At 37.8% G+C, this 13852-nt stretch overlaps 1 protein-coding gene across 3 annotated transcripts in view; it reads right to left on the bottom strand.

The window, feature by feature from the left end:
• Positions 1-2852: 2852 nt before the first annotated feature.
• The window catches only part of ATF6 (activating transcription factor 6), a 285089-nt gene continuing 274089 nt past the window's right edge, over positions 2853-13852 (bottom strand). For all 3 annotated transcript variants that reach the window (XM_079136634.1, XM_079136633.1, XM_079136635.1), the window contains exon 16: positions 2853-8059. In XM_079136634.1, the coding sequence (XP_078992760.1) occupies positions 7851-8059 (209 nt within the window). In that variant the 3' untranslated portion in view covers positions 2853-7850. The remainder of the gene's footprint in view (positions 8060-13852) is intronic.

Below are 13852 nucleotides of genomic sequence, written 5' to 3'. Positions count from 1 at the left end.
GTTTGCCTCACAAGTACCCTCTCCCATCTAAGGGAGCATGGATTTCAGGAGTGATAATGCTGCAAAAAGTCACTCTTACAAGATAACAATCTATTTATTAATTTGGTATGTTGTATTTATTTTAAAGGTATGTCCTTGATTTCTGGACCAATGCATTTCAATTTTGAATCTGAAGATTAGTGATCTCTTATATAAGCATCTTTCACCATTTCAAAATTCAGCACCCTTCTTAGCAGTTAATTCTTCAGGGAAAACTCTCTAAAGATAGAACTTGTGATCACAGGAGTAGTATTAGGAGAGGGTACATCCTGGGATGGGTTCAAAATGTCACACTTGAACTCCTGAACATGAGCAGCATGGGGTTTTGGCAAAGACTGGGGTCTTCAGTTATGGAAGGAGCCATCTTGTCTCTGCGCTGCTAGGTAACTCATCCAACATGGGGACCACAAAGGCTGAGGCCAAAAGAAGCAATACAACAAGCAGGTGGCATTGAGCTTTAAGAGGGAATGAACAGTTCAGAGTAAACTCTCTGACCCTGCTGAACCTTGCCTCTTAGCTATGTTCCTCTTTCCTGAACATCCTCAGCACTGAGTGTGTCCATGTTGTGTGGCTTGGATCTTCCTTTCTCCTTGGTCTCCTTTTGTCCTTTATGACTTCAAAGGATGAATGGTAATGTTGTGTAATAGAATATGACTTTAAATTCATGATAGACTAGTACCAGCTCTGCTATGTACTAGTGGTATGATCTTGAGTTACTTGATCTTTTGTGCCTGCTTCTTAATTGGTGGGGTGCATAATGATATCTGTGTCTACAATTAAGGATTCGTAAAGTTTATGCTAATGCTTAGAAAGGCACAAGGTCTGTCAGAAGGTTGTCTTCAATAAGCATCACCCATTACCATCAACCATTACCATCCATTACCAACCATTACCATTACCAACCATTATCAGCCATTACCATCCTAAGGGAAGGATTCTCTACAGGCATCTGTACAGATCACACCAAATGCATGTGATGGCATGAAACATGCTACAGGTTTCTGTGGTAAGCAAAACACTGGAAGTGACTGGAATACGTGTACCCAAAGAGGAATGGAAAAATTGCAGGGTATATGCTAGAAGAGCCCTCTGTTTATGATACCATGTATCATTTATACCAAACACCATTTGTGGTTACACTTTGAGATTCAAAAGTTGTCTTGACCTACCATGAGAAGTCCCAGGGTTAAATTGCTTAAGGATTTGGTGGTGATGGTGGTGGGGTGGGGGGAAGGAGTTCAATTTCCCTTATTTACCTGTTGCTTCCACTGACTCTTCAGTGAATGGCTTGTCTAACTGGACTGTCTGCATGCTTTCTTCTTCATTAGTTATACCACGTTGAACCTGAGTCCTCAGAACAACATGGATACAATACCATATGTAAGCTTTCACTAAAGAATCAGAACCATGAACATTTCCATTTTAGCATTACAAGTTGTAAAAATCCTTTGCCCTCTTGCTATGAGTCTTCTCATGACACTCAGAGGATCTAGATCCCAGTCTTGTTGTTTGGTTCTAATTTCTCTTTTCTGCTAGTCAATCATCTGCCCTCTAATCTCTGCTAACTTCTGCAGAAGAGGTGATCTGAGGTCAGTCCCCTAGATGGGAAAGGGGTCTCACGTTCTAAATAAGTTGATTAAGGTGTCTTCTGAAACAAAAGTAATTTTGCCTCTGGTATAGTTTGAATCTGAAATGTCCCCTAAAAGTACATGCATTAAAGGCTTGGTTCCTGGCCTGTGGTGCTATTAGGTGGTGATAAACCTTAGGAGTTGGGTTGTTATGGAAGGAAGTTAGGTTTTGGGGGTGTGCACCTGAAGAGGATATTGGGCTTTGGTCCCTTCCTGTCTCTTTGCTTTCTGGCTGTGAATAATTCCTTCTACACATGTTCCTGCCATGATGTGATGCCTCACCACAGGCCCAAAGGCAGTCATGGACTGAAACCTCTGAAACTCTGAGCCAAAGTAAACCTTTCCTCTCTATAAGTTGTTTATCTCAGGTATTTTGTCACAGCAACAGAAAACAGACTAACAGCCTCTATGAGACCCCTAATGTCATCATATTTTAAGTTTTTTTGTATTGGACTCCACAAGCTATCTGTGAACTTGTTTAGGGCTAGAACTGATGCTAAATATAAGCCTCAGGAGGTGGAACAATATAGTCATTAATAATCTACATGCTGGAGCTAAATTGCCATGGTCCAAATATTAGCTCCATTACAAAATAGACAGGTAGATCAATGGTACAGAATAGAGGACACGGACACAAACCCAAATAAATACAACTTATTAATTCTGTAACTATCTGAGGAAATAGGTTGTACAGAGGATTGAAATAAGAAAATAGTTAATGAACATAAGCCATATCTGCAGCATGAACTGGGTACTCAATAAATGCCCTCATTCATTACTCCTGGATGGATCAGCTGCTGTTGTCTAGCTGTTGAAGCTAGTTGTTGCCTAGCTTTGTGTATGGTGCCATCTGCCATTCCAAGTTGGGAAGAGGCTTTTGGTAAAGACTGAAAGTAACTGAATAACAGTTTCCTGATGACATGCAAGGATCAAGTATGGGTTTTAGATATATATATATATATATATATATATATATATATATTTTTTTTTTTTTTTCTTGATGAGACTGAAGTTCAAATATCTGGACACAAAAACGGAAATTTTTACTTAGCCAGGCTTGGATGAAGAGAGGAAAAGAATTCAACAGTTTCACCTAATGAGTAACACAAGCCACAAAACCTTTTTAGGCTTCCTAACCATTTAACTTCAAAGATTCATTTTTTTCTACATATAGAACAAAACAAAGCGAGTTTAAAAATTCTTTATTTGAATTTTAGAGAAAGAACAGGTATCACATTATAAAGACTTGCTTGAAAGTATGAAAAAGTCTGCTGTCATTTCTTTATGTATTTTGAAACAACATAATTATTAAGGGAGATACTGGCATATCTTTCTACCTAATTTTCAACACACCCTTAAATTAGCACAGATACAGCCTTGGAAAGAAAACCCTTGTGAAATAGGATTTCTAAAGTCCTCAGCTGGTTCTAAAGCATCCATGGATGTAGCATTTCTGGTCTTAGCCAAACATACTTGTCAACATGATGAGGAAAAGAAACTGGTATCTCTCAGGCTAGTTGTTTTCATCTAAAGCATGGTTTTCCCATCATCTCCTCTATCCTGATGACTGGATCATAAATTAGGGTTGATATGAACTAAAACAGTTCAATCAATAAACATTTGCTGTGAAAGTCAACCTGCTAATCTCAGACAGGGATTAATGCTAAGCCTCCTGATTTATTTAAATAATGGTGACCAACTTCATTGAAGGCAAACAGCATAACAGTGTGGTGTTTGTTGACCTTGACAAATGATAAACTATGATTTATTTATTTTGTTCTCAAGCTTAATATAATTAAGTCTTTTAATGTGCTAAATCCCTAGTGCTTAATGTTAGTTAGCCAAGAATGGTGTTCACTATGTAACACTGGCTAGCCATGACATGATTCCATATGTAGAATTAACTTCCTAATCACATACTTTTATCATTTTTTTTCATAAATTCTTTTGCACCTAGAACACAGATATTAGAACTGCTGCAAGTTCTAGTCTTATCCAAAATAAACTCTACTATAAGCTTAGTCATTAAAAACATAACAGAATACTCTCTGATTTCCCCCCCCTCAGGAGAAAATTGCATTTCTTTTATGGGCATAGTTCCTTTTGGACTCTGGCAACATCTTTTCTGGGTAGTCCAACATTCTGTTTCCTTAAAAATCAACCACAATCCCTACAGTGGGGTGGGGATAAGGAAGACAGGAATTTCCCCTCCCAAATGTTATTAGGATAGGAATGAATTCTGATATTTCATTCTCTTCCTTTTAGGCTTTCTTGTTTTTATGGTATAACTTATAATTGGGTATTCATATTAGCAGCAAAGATCCTAAATTATGTACATTAAAATGCTTAAGACTAATGAAAATATCATTCTGGTAAGGAATATGGAGTCTGTAGGTGGTGATAAGCTTCTATGAATTCTGGCAATAAACAATCTTATTTGAGAGGTTAATTCCTATGACACAACCAATAGCATGACAATGGCTCATTTGGAGTTCAGCTCCTATGGGTTTGTTGAGGGAAGCTAAGTCAGCCCATTGGTATGTAGTGGAAAGAAGGTTTTCATGGGTGGAAAATTTTCAGGAGGTCAGACTGAAAGGGGCTATCAGATCAGAGTGGCTGTTCAGGTTATGAAAGTAAAAGTGGCTACTTCTAATATATTATTGAAAGTGGAAGTTGCTGTGAAACTTCTCACTGTATTAGACAGTTGAATATAATGACAAGTTTTTTCCTGTGGTACATTTCTGTCAAGTTTCACAACCTGAGCTGAGTTAAATAACAAGAACCACATAATAGTCTGAACAATGGGAGAGCTTGAGAGTTATCCAGTTTTAAACACTAAATGTCACAGCAATGGTGTCTAACTAGCACCCACTGCTATGTCTATGGGGGAGTATATACTCAGGAAGAAGATTCAGGCCAATAAGACTTCAACAGGGTAGTGTCTCTTTAAACATGATAGAAAAATCAGTTTGAATTTCAAGTTTCTTCTCTCTTTCTAAGGAATGTTTATTGGGAACACTTACAAATGACTCATATAATATTGTTGCTTTCAAATACCTTCTACTTCTGGCTAACAAGAAAAGGCAAAGAGGTGCCAACTTTGTGCTAGAATGTGAAATCATTAAAAAAAAATAAGAAGATGCTCTGAGCATTTATAATCTGGGGGACTTTTTACTTCTGAAACCATAAATTCCACCCAATAATCTGATGTAAAGTTGCTATACCACAAGCATGGCAAATGACAGATTTGCCTTGAGAACGATCCTTTCACATTTACCCTTACAAATTGAGAGTTAGTTAACCCTAACATTCTAGTGAAGCTGTTCCTGTGCTACTGGAGTACAGGGAAGCAGCTCCTAACATCTAACTCAGTAGTTAGCATGAGGTAACACCCACTTACTTCCATTAAGCCTAAAAATTTAGGCACAGATGGAAAGACTGCCCCAGTCAGTCTCCACTGTCACTTTCCAACACTATAGTATTATTGGCCCAAGAGCACAAAATCACCTAATAATGGGTGGACTTTCTTCCTCCATGAATTTGTCTAATTTTCTTGCAAGTTTGCAAAGCCTTACTTCAGAACTTAATAAATTAAAAAAAGAAAAAAAAACATATATATACATATATCTCTCACACTTCCTGGCTACCGCACCCAATAGGCAAGCCCACCAATATACTTAACCCAAATACCTGCTCTATTATAGTATTAACTTGGCATGGCAACCTTCTATTTCCTAAAAAGGGCCTAGTGCTAGCATTAATGCAAACATTAAAAGTAAAAATTGCTACTGCACCTAGGATTAATAATAGCTTTAAAAAGTATAATATTTCTTTGTGCTTGTCAGTCCCCTTTCACTTGTTTTCTGAAACTCTACCACGAGGAGGATCTTGTTCCCTCATTCTCAAAAGATCAGTTCAAGAACAGTTGATGATAAGAAGCTGTAGGGTCAGAGAGTGAAAAGAGAAAGCAAGGCTCCCAGACAGCTTTTAATAACTTCTCAAGTGCCCAGCTCTGTGACTGAAGCTTCTGACCCTCCTAACATCAGTCTGCTCTTCAACTGAGACTGTCTCCTAACCATCATTCACATTGTCACCCAGAAGAGAGGAATTAATCTTGATGTACATGACATATTGAAGTCTTTGGTCTGAGGAGTTGGTAGAATGAGCACAAAAATGCTGGGAAGAAATGGATGAAGTAAAAATGAAGTGCTAAACATAAGAAATCATGTGATGGTTTCTTTTTGTGTGGTTTGGTGCCAGGAAGAGGAGAGAAATTCCATCTGTAATCATTTCAGGTGCACTGTGTTTGTATCTACTACAATAAAACATGACAGTTCCAACCGATTAGCAGCTCGGGAATGACCATGCCTACTTGCCATGGTCACAGCCCCTTGTTGGGGAATGGGAAGGAGTAGGGCTGGAGGACAACCCATTGCTTACTTGCTAGTAACCCAGAGGTCATCTAGACATTCAGTTTACATTCCTTGGTACCCATTAGAAGAAACATCTCCAGGGAAAAAGGTTCTTGTCTGGAAAATCACAGGAAGCCAAATCAGAGGAGGGCTCCATTAACTTAAAGTAGTTTTAATTGTGGAAAAAGAAGAAAGCTAACTAATACTTCCTCCACACCTCCAGATTCCCAGGTAAAAGAGCAATAGAGGCCTCCATCCCTCCAAAATGAAAGTGATTTCCTTAGAAAGCATCTAACTAGCCTGAGAGATCACTGTCTAGAGAGTTAGAAGTACTGGTGATTCTTTAAAATTATTTATTAGTGCAAGCCTAATAGGTTTGAAGGCAGAAAACAAACTGAATACATGTAATCCTTGAGGGGTTGATAAATTTTTTCTTCTCTCTCAGGGAGATACAGTATGCAAAGGAAAGGAAGGAATCTCACAAAGGCAAATTCATAGAGGTGAGAAGCAGTGTTTGCAGAATGAGTTTTATCAAGAAGTTGAAAAGTTTCAGGAAGGAGAGGGAAGAAGAATCCCTTCAGAAACTGAAGGCAGAATATCAGAGTGGATATCACTACCTAAGATCCATTTTTGGGAATTCACCAAAAGAAATAAAAGTAGGTAAAGTACAGTATAATGTGAGAACACATTTTTTTAAAGCCATGGGACAACAAAGGAGTTAATTTCTTCACTGTTCACTGAAGATTATTGCCATATTATGGGATGCACCCAGGAGGAATGCAAGTTTGCCTGTCTGCATTGTATAAAGTAATACTTGTCAATTCTAAAGAGAGAAAGCTCTTGCCTTGCTTAAGTCACCTCCATGTTCCTTAACTAAGTTTGATATTATATATAGAGAAGCGTGTGTGTGTAGTGGGTGGGAATTCACAATAAAAAAGAATGAATTGCCCTGTGGTCCCTGAGGATCTGCATGGTTAGTTAAATCTGTATGCTATCACTTGGGGACCTTGAGTCCTGAAAATAAACAGTAGCTACAGCTTTCATCTTAAACTGCAATCACATCAAACTTTCCATGTTTTAACACATGTATTAATTAAACCACTGACCCTTCCCTTCCATTCTCTCAAATATGTGGTTCACCTCTGAACCCTAACACAGTCACCCATTCAGGTGTAAACCACAAATGCTAAGTAAAAATAAACTTTACTAATTGGGGGTATCCCCTTTTTACCCAAAGCTCAAATTGTTTTGAGTCTTTGTGAGGTGTATTTTTGGCTGTTCTGGTTTTGAAATTTGCACAGCATCCAGAATGGGTTTGCATTAAAGGAATGAGAAACTCAGTAAGTGGGAACCATCTGAACATCTGTGTGCCACAGCTTTAAAGAAAAATCACTTTACTGTATTAATAAGTGAAATGGCAGAAAGAGGAACTGGATCTTACTTGAAAGAAGATGACTAAATATAAAACAAATACATCAGGGAAAGCATTTAAAAAAGGTATGGGAAAAAAATCTACACCAGGTAACACTGGAGGATGCAGGCTACATTTGCCACTAGAGAAATGTTCCCTTGCATATAATTTCCAGTGCTTTCCAAATAGATGGGTGGATGGTGAAAAACAGCAGTTTCTTTTTCTCTCTCTCCCTATCCTTGAGCCACAGCATGAGACAGTTGTCTGCTTGCCACCACAGGGGCAGAGAGTACCATTTCTCTCACCACTCTTCAGTTTGGCAGGGTCTCATTCTTAATATTCCAATGTAGCTGCTGTGTACTACTGTAATGATTCAGGGATGGTGCTGACAACATGGGTCGCCTTGGTGGCTGCTGGAGGAGAACCAAAGAAGGTGTTGGTTTGATTCCTCTGCTGATCTCGGAGGTAAGGAGGGACGGAGGAGCTTTTGATGTGGAGGATCCTGGTGTCCATCACCTGACAATCAATTTGCATCATCACTTCATAATCCTGCCCATTGATCACGTTTTCTGTGGAAAGGAATATACACAGGCATAAATGTTCAACAGAATGTGCATCTCTGCTATAAATTTTACTCCCAGAAGGACATGAATGTTTAAGGGTGTGAACTGTCAATACACTTTCAAGGATGCAAACGAACTTCACCAGTTACTAAGCAGAGCTATAGCAGGGCTCATTGCCAAGAGGGCCTTTCCTCTCCTTGATTTTAGTTTCCAAACAACATTTATTGGCTCATGAGGGCTGGACCCACTGCCAGAGATAATACCACAGAGTATCTGTCCACAGACATTGTGTGTCTTGTATACTTTCCATGCAATGAATTATTATAACTGGAACAAGTAGAACAGAAGGGGATTTTAGTAGGGAGCAGAAAGAATATTTAAGCCCTTCTTCTTCCTTTCAACAATGGGAAGGAACAACTATCCAACAACCAATGATATGAATGTAAGGAGACCTTTGATCTTTTGCTTAGCTCCTATTCATCAATAAAATTTCTAATTTCATTAAGATATTCCCAACTGTGAATCTAAGGGATTGCATTAGAAGAATAAAGTACTGTGAAAACTCACAAGAACTCAGATATTTCACAATTATTCTCTTTCCTTGAGATCTTTATCATATCCTTTCCATATCAAGGTAATCTTTATTTCCAGTTTCTGATTTCAGGTACAAAGAATCAATATAGTTACAATATGAGATTAAAGTAAGTGTTCTAGGACTTGCAGGTACACTAGAGGGTATTTGTAAAAGGGAACAGAAAAACCAGGTAGAGTCATGCTTAGCATACATAGTGGTGCACACCAGTAATCCCAGCGGCTTGGGAGGCTGAGGCATGAGGATAGTGAGCTCAAAGCCAACTTTAGCAACTTAGCAAGGCCCTAAGCAACTCAGTGAGACCCTGTCTCTAAATAAAATACAAAAAAGGGATGGGGATGTGGCTCACTGGTTGAGTGCTCCTGAGTTCAATCCCTGGTACCAAAACAAAACAAACAAAACAAAACACAGATACAAACTACACTCCCTTCTTATTTCCTAAGAGGATGAAAGCTCTTCATTTTAGGGAAAGGGCCATATAACTCCCTGATTTGTAATCCTGAGTGGTCATTTTCCAATTTGTAGTCAATTAAAATTGTGCATAGAACTGATGAGAGAATTATAGACATGACATTTTTCAAGCCCAGATGAATAATCACAGCAATACAGTTAGAAGCTGTGTGAACTTGGAAGAATGTTGGGTAGTCAATATGGTGTCTGATTTTGCATTTTCTTCTGTGAATTTTGTGTGGAGGTGGCCTCGTCCTGTACTTCCTTTCTATGACGATGATACAAAATCAACCACTGATTTTTAAAAATTAAACATTTGGCTTCTCTATGATAATTGAATATGAAAGTAGATTTTTTTTCTATTCTATTATGTCTTATTTTTACTTTGATACCATGCATATCAAGCATTATAAATCTGGAGGAAGAAACTCCAAAGTTTGACATTTGCTCTTCAGATTCCTTGTTATATTTGGGAAAACTGAGTCATACAGATTGTTACTTAAGAAGTTAGGGAACCTAGGGTCTCTTCTGGAGACCATCTATTCTGGGGTGCCATAAATTGGGGTCTAATTTACAGACTTTAGGGTTTATAAATTCCCTGAAATTGTATGAAATGTGTGTGTGTGTGTGTGTGTGTAGATAGGACCCATCAGATTCTCAATGAAGTCTGTGATCCCCCTCCCTACAAGTTAAAAATTACTAGACAAATCTAGTTATCAATTAATTTTAAGTGTTTTGAATAGATGATATATTCTACTTTAAATCCAACAGAAAATATCATTCCTCCACTTCTATTTGTTGGTTATCTGTTCCAATGTTTAAAGTAGTCTCCAACAATGATAAATTTCCCATTACAAGTCTTATAAATCTCCTCTATTACAACTGAGGTTAATTTCCTTCTTTCTCAGTCTTACCAGAGATAAAGAACAGCTGGTTGCTGCTGTATATGAACAAATACTACCTATTTTTAAAGACTATTGTTAGGAAGTTTAAGTCCAACTTTAGAAGTCCTGCCTGTTTGCAATGGTTATCAAATAATTTGCTTATCTTTAGAGAATTAAATTTGAATAACTATAAGTTAGTCAATGTTTCCCATTGAAGTATTTTCCAAAAAATAGGAGATGGAAGAAAGATATCCTGCAAATGTATTTGGAGTCATTTCATTCAGAATATGTGACCAAGTTCGGATTTCAAGGCACAACACTAGTCATTTCCTTTTGGAACCATAATCCTCTGTGTGTGTGTGTGTGTGTGTGTGTGTGTGTGTGTGTGTGTGTGCATGTACACATTCATCTAGTACACAGGCTCTGTGGCATAGAAGACCAAATAATGGAAAACACATGCATCAGACATGCAATACACATTACTAATTTTTACTGCTTTCCTGAATTGACTCAGAATCCAGATGACAGTTTAAGATCAAGACTAAGATCTCTAATAAAGCCCAAACCACCTGCAGAAGTCATTATAGAGTCTATGAGCCTGCTATGATTTAAACTGATAACTGGAGTTCTTTAATACTTTAAATATCAAGAAGCGGTGGAAACTCTAGGAAAAAAAAAAGCTTGAATGTTTAAGGGAAATCTAAGTTCCAATATCATTCCAAAACCTTGGAGTTCCTAGTCTGTTGAAATGGCATTGTCATCTTAAGCCCAACCAGGTGGAAACTCAAGGTTGGTTAGGTCAGGGTGGTTTTAAAACAGTTTCTGTTTTTCACTCCCTTCTTCTGGGTCAAGGAAACTTATCAGCATTGCTAGAAGAGGACTCTTCCAGGTAGTATGTAAATGTCTGAAGCTGAATTCAGGAAGCCCCTCTGAAAGACAAGCTGGACTGGATACTTTCAAGTTTGGAGTGATATGCCATTAAAGTCCTCAAATACCAATACCTCTAAAGACCCGTTGAAGATAATAGTAACACTGTTTGGTCCACTCTGTGAGACCTTTGGGGATTTCGTTCGAACCCCTGTGGAAACCCCATGGACAATTAATAAAGCAGTCTCATCATTAATGATGAGGTTTGAATTATTTTAATTAAAGGAAAACTGAATGGGAAATGGCTCATGATAACTCATGATCTTTGTAAGCCCCTCCCTGGAATGTAGGACATTTGTATGGTGTACACACTACACATCCAGGAGCAGTAGAGAGGTTCCAAAACTCAATTTAAGTTTGTGATTTAATTTAAGGCCCTTAATTTAAGGTTGTGATTTTTGTTCAACCCCTGGAAAGGACAACACTCTCAATTATAGCCTACAATTTGGCTCTGTGTGAATAAAAAAATATCAGATCAGTTTCTAATTAGGGAGACAGAACCAGAAGACTGGTGGCTTAGATGGGAAGAAGAAGAGCTCTTGAAGGGAATCACAGGTAGAGATGTGAGTGGCTGAGAATGGATCACACATTTTAATACCAGGTCTTCACTGTCAACACGCGGAGGTCCAGTAAAGAGAAACGTGTAAACGTTTAAAATGTGATAAGTATAAATACTTCGTATTCAAAATTAATCAGGCAAATAAAAAGAAAAGGAGATGAAGGGTTTTAAACATGAGCACTTGAATGTAATTCTGAATTTTCAGAAGGATAGGGGAAGCCAGAAAAAGTGTCTGGACATTGGAGGTGGAAAAACTCTAGGCGAGGTGGAATTTTGAACTGCTGTAAACACACAATAACTGAATTAAGCACAGCCTGCCAAGAGGCTGTTAGCTGGGAGATGACTAACACAAAAGCCAGAAACTTGACCATATGCAGAACTAAATATTCAAAAATTTACACAAAGTTTAATTTTTAAAAAGTGACAAGGCTTCACCAGTACTTTACAAAGAACCATATGTAATAAAAAACAGATTTCTAATTAGAATCAAACACCAATCCTAACAAGGTAGTTTGCTCTGTGCAAGCCATGCTGGTGACAAGCCTTGCTCTGGATTTCTGTACCTAAATCTACTGAAATATGATCCATGGGATATACATGATGGAGAGAGGTGAACATGAAGGTTGATAAATTTCCACCCATTTATGGACCACAAGAGATACCTTGCACCCACTAAAAGAAACAAACGGAAAATGGGGGTGGAGTGGGAATACAAATGAACATGGAAGTGGTAAAATGTCAGTTTCAAAATTTCCCTAAGCTAACTCTACTATGCCAATTTTCAATACAAGTCTTGGTTTTGACTATTCCAACATGCCATGCATCACTATTATTTTTTCCTCTGACTGGGGAGGAAAAAAACCCTCTTTTCTACGCAAATTCTCTACCTAGTCTCATTCTGTTAATCCTTCAAGGCCAATTTATGAGTCCCATTTCTAAGAAATCTTCCATGAGAATTCCAATATTGATATTTCCCTTTATAACCAATATGTAAATGTTCTAGTTCCCTGAACTAGTTAGAGAAAAAAGGTGTGGCTCCCTTAAGAAATGCCTGGCAAAGCTGAGGCAGGGTGAAATTGAAGCGGGTAAGGGTAATAAAACTAGATCCTGTCACTTGTCAGCTGAGAGGAACGTAGAATGAATTAGGTAACTGTCATACTGCAGATGGAAACAGAAAGTTGCTTCTAACCTCAAGAATCTGGAGACATAAGAACATAGGCAGGGGCAAAGTGATGCTAAGCAAATGCCATATATGCCTTTGGCTGAAAGAAATTAAAAACAGTTTCTTGGACAGTGATTTAGGATGGAGAGTGTTCAAAGGCAGAAGGCAGGGGAAAGTTGGGCATGATGGTACATACCTGTAATCTTATGAACTCAGAAGTCTGAGGCAGGAGGACCCTAAGTTGGAGGTCAGCCTGGGCAACTTAGCAAGACTGGCTTAAAATAAAAAGGACTAGGGATATAGCTCAGTGGTAAAGTGACCCTGGGTTCACTCTTTAGTACCAAAAAAAAAAAAAAAAAAAAAAAGGCAGGGAAAGAAGGAGGCAGGACATCACACATTCAATTATAACATAAACCAGAATTTGTTGAATATCATAAGGGTGCTATGACCACAGAACAATGAGAATTCAGAGCAGACCCTGTTAGATCTATAATGATATCATAAAACAAGTGTGTGGGACTAGAACAGTGTATATAAAAACCACTGACTCTCGATGTATACCTTTAGTGGACATGATGATTGATGGGTATTACTGTAATTAACTGGGTAGAAGCCAGGAATGTTGAACATTCTTCAATGCACAGGGACAGTCCCACACATCAACTGTCCAGTATCTCATACAATAATCATGTAGTTAAAAATTCCATTTATAGGAGGAGGGGAAGGAGGGAGGAAGAATTGAGAAGGGATACTAACTAAATTATATCGTTATATTGTATGCATGTACTAATATATAACAACAAATCCTACCATTATGTATAACTATAATGCACCAATTTAAAAAAGGTGGAGAAAAAAGTAAATTATTACTGTATTAGTCTAGAACCTCACTGTTTAACATTTAAATATAATTTTATGTGGGTTTAATAGGCACAAAATTTCCAGAAATGAAATACTGAATAATAATTTACTTTATAAACAGTAAGTGCTATGTGCTAAACACTGTTTATCTAACTCTCACAACAACTGCCTATGTCAGGTATTAGTTGCTGTTGTTATTTTTTATTTTTTAAATTATTTTTTTAATTTTTACAGACTGCATTTTGATTCATTGTACACAAATGGGGTACATCTTTTCGCTTCTATGGTTGTGCACGATGTAGATTCATACCATTCGTGTAATCATACATGTACATAGGGTAATGATGTCTGTCCCATTTCACCA

This window comes from Sciurus vulgaris (genome assembly GCF_902686455.1).
Source record: "Sciurus vulgaris genome assembly, chromosome: 1".
Taxonomy (NCBI): Eukaryota; Metazoa; Chordata; class Mammalia; order Rodentia; family Sciuridae; genus Sciurus; species Sciurus vulgaris.
The sequence above is the reverse complement of the archived record's forward strand: the minus strand, read 5'-3'. Positions and strand labels throughout refer to the sequence as shown.